Source organism: Morone saxatilis, unplaced genomic scaffold (assembly GCF_004916995.1).
Source record: "Morone saxatilis isolate NCDOM2014 unplaced genomic scaffold, NCSU_SB_2.0 Contig22, whole genome shotgun sequence".
NCBI lineage: Eukaryota > Metazoa > Chordata > Actinopteri > Moronidae > Morone > Morone saxatilis.
In genome coordinates, this window is record NW_023339785.1 from 22,255,599 (window position 1) to 22,256,951 (window position 1,353).

Here is a 1,353-nt window from a genome sequence, read left to right on the forward strand (position 1 = left end):
ACTGATGACAGTGGTGAGAGTGAATGACACGTATGACATGCAACAAGAGTCCACGGCCGGGTTCCAACTGTGGATATGTGGTTACTTAGACACTATGAGTAATCCCTTTAATATACAACAATGATTATAGGTGCTTTACGGCATCACACAACCTACCTGAGAGCCAAATCTTAAAAAGGCTGCTTTGACCATATTATCAGAAATACTGAGTTATACTTCTCTAAAGTAAACTTTTCAAAAGAGAGTACCTTCAATAACATCTGAGTTTGATGAGTAGTAGTGGAGTGCAGTTAAGGAGGACTTTGGTTGACCCACCTCATTCTGTGTGGGTCAATGCGCAGCATGTCTTTATCTTTCTTCCAGAAGAGCTGTGGAGTAGGGGACGCGTCCACTTTACACTCTAACCTAACAGTGTCGCCCTCGAGAGCTCTGGAGTTCAACATCTTCTGGACAAAGGTGGGAGGACGGAGAGCCTCCTGGGCTGCAGAGAGGAGGAAGAGGTTGCATAGCACAGGAGATTCAATTATGTCCCATCCTGAAGAAGTACTTTACAAAGCAGGGCTGGTATAGATTTACTAAAGCAAATATGATCATTATTAAGCTGCACTATAGTCAAATTAGATTTTAGAAAACAGGATGTAAGGACATTTTTACCTAATACATCAAGCTTCATGGTAAACCTGCTCTCCCCGGCTCGGTTCCTGGCCACACACTCATACACTCCAGCATGGTGCACTGTGACGATCTCTATGATGAATGAGTGCATCCCCTTTTCACACACCAGCATCTTATGGTAGTCGTCTGGACGAATGGCTTTACCGTCCAGATACCAGCAGACGTCTGGTGTAGGGAGGCCTCCGACCTGGATGGAGAGAAGAGAGAAGTTTGACCTTTGTTGAACTTTGCGTTACCACACCATTATTTTGATATGAGGGAGCCCCTGACCTTGTAGTAATACAGACTGGAGTGTATTCATACGTGAGGCTCTTTGTGTTAATGAGTAAGTGAGTGCTTCACCTTGAAGTCGATCCTACAGAAGCGTCCCTCCTCCACAGTGAGGTCTGGGGGTATCTGCAGGAAGCGAGGAGCGTAACATTTCTCCTGAATAGCTGCACCCTCGTTTGCCCTCTCATCTGTCCCTGAGTGGTGCCTCCCCCTGCAGGGGCACAGAGAGTGAGAGCTTATTTATTCATGAGCTCACTTTACCTCACTTTCAATGACTGAATGTTACAGTCCACTAGTGACAGCGCACACAAGCTGCTGTATTAACGCTGATTCCTGTTCAGTTTCTGTCCTCTGACAGCATGGCTACTGGATGAGGGACTCGAGCCCAGATTCTGTCTCTCCTGACAG

The 1,353-nt window shown here is 46.3% G+C and overlaps 1 protein-coding gene across 2 annotated transcripts in view; it reads right to left on the reverse strand.

The window, feature by feature from the left end:
* myot (myotilin) overlaps window positions 1-1,353 on the reverse strand; it is a gene marked incomplete at its 5' end in the record, with an annotated part of 8,690 nt that overhangs the window by 4,762 nt on the left and 2,575 nt on the right. For both annotated transcript variants that reach the window (XM_035669916.1, XM_035669915.1), the window contains 3 exon segments: window positions 316-481; window positions 655-862; window positions 1,018-1,156. In XM_035669916.1, the coding sequence (XP_035525809.1) occupies window positions 316-481; window positions 655-862; window positions 1,018-1,156 (513 nt within the window).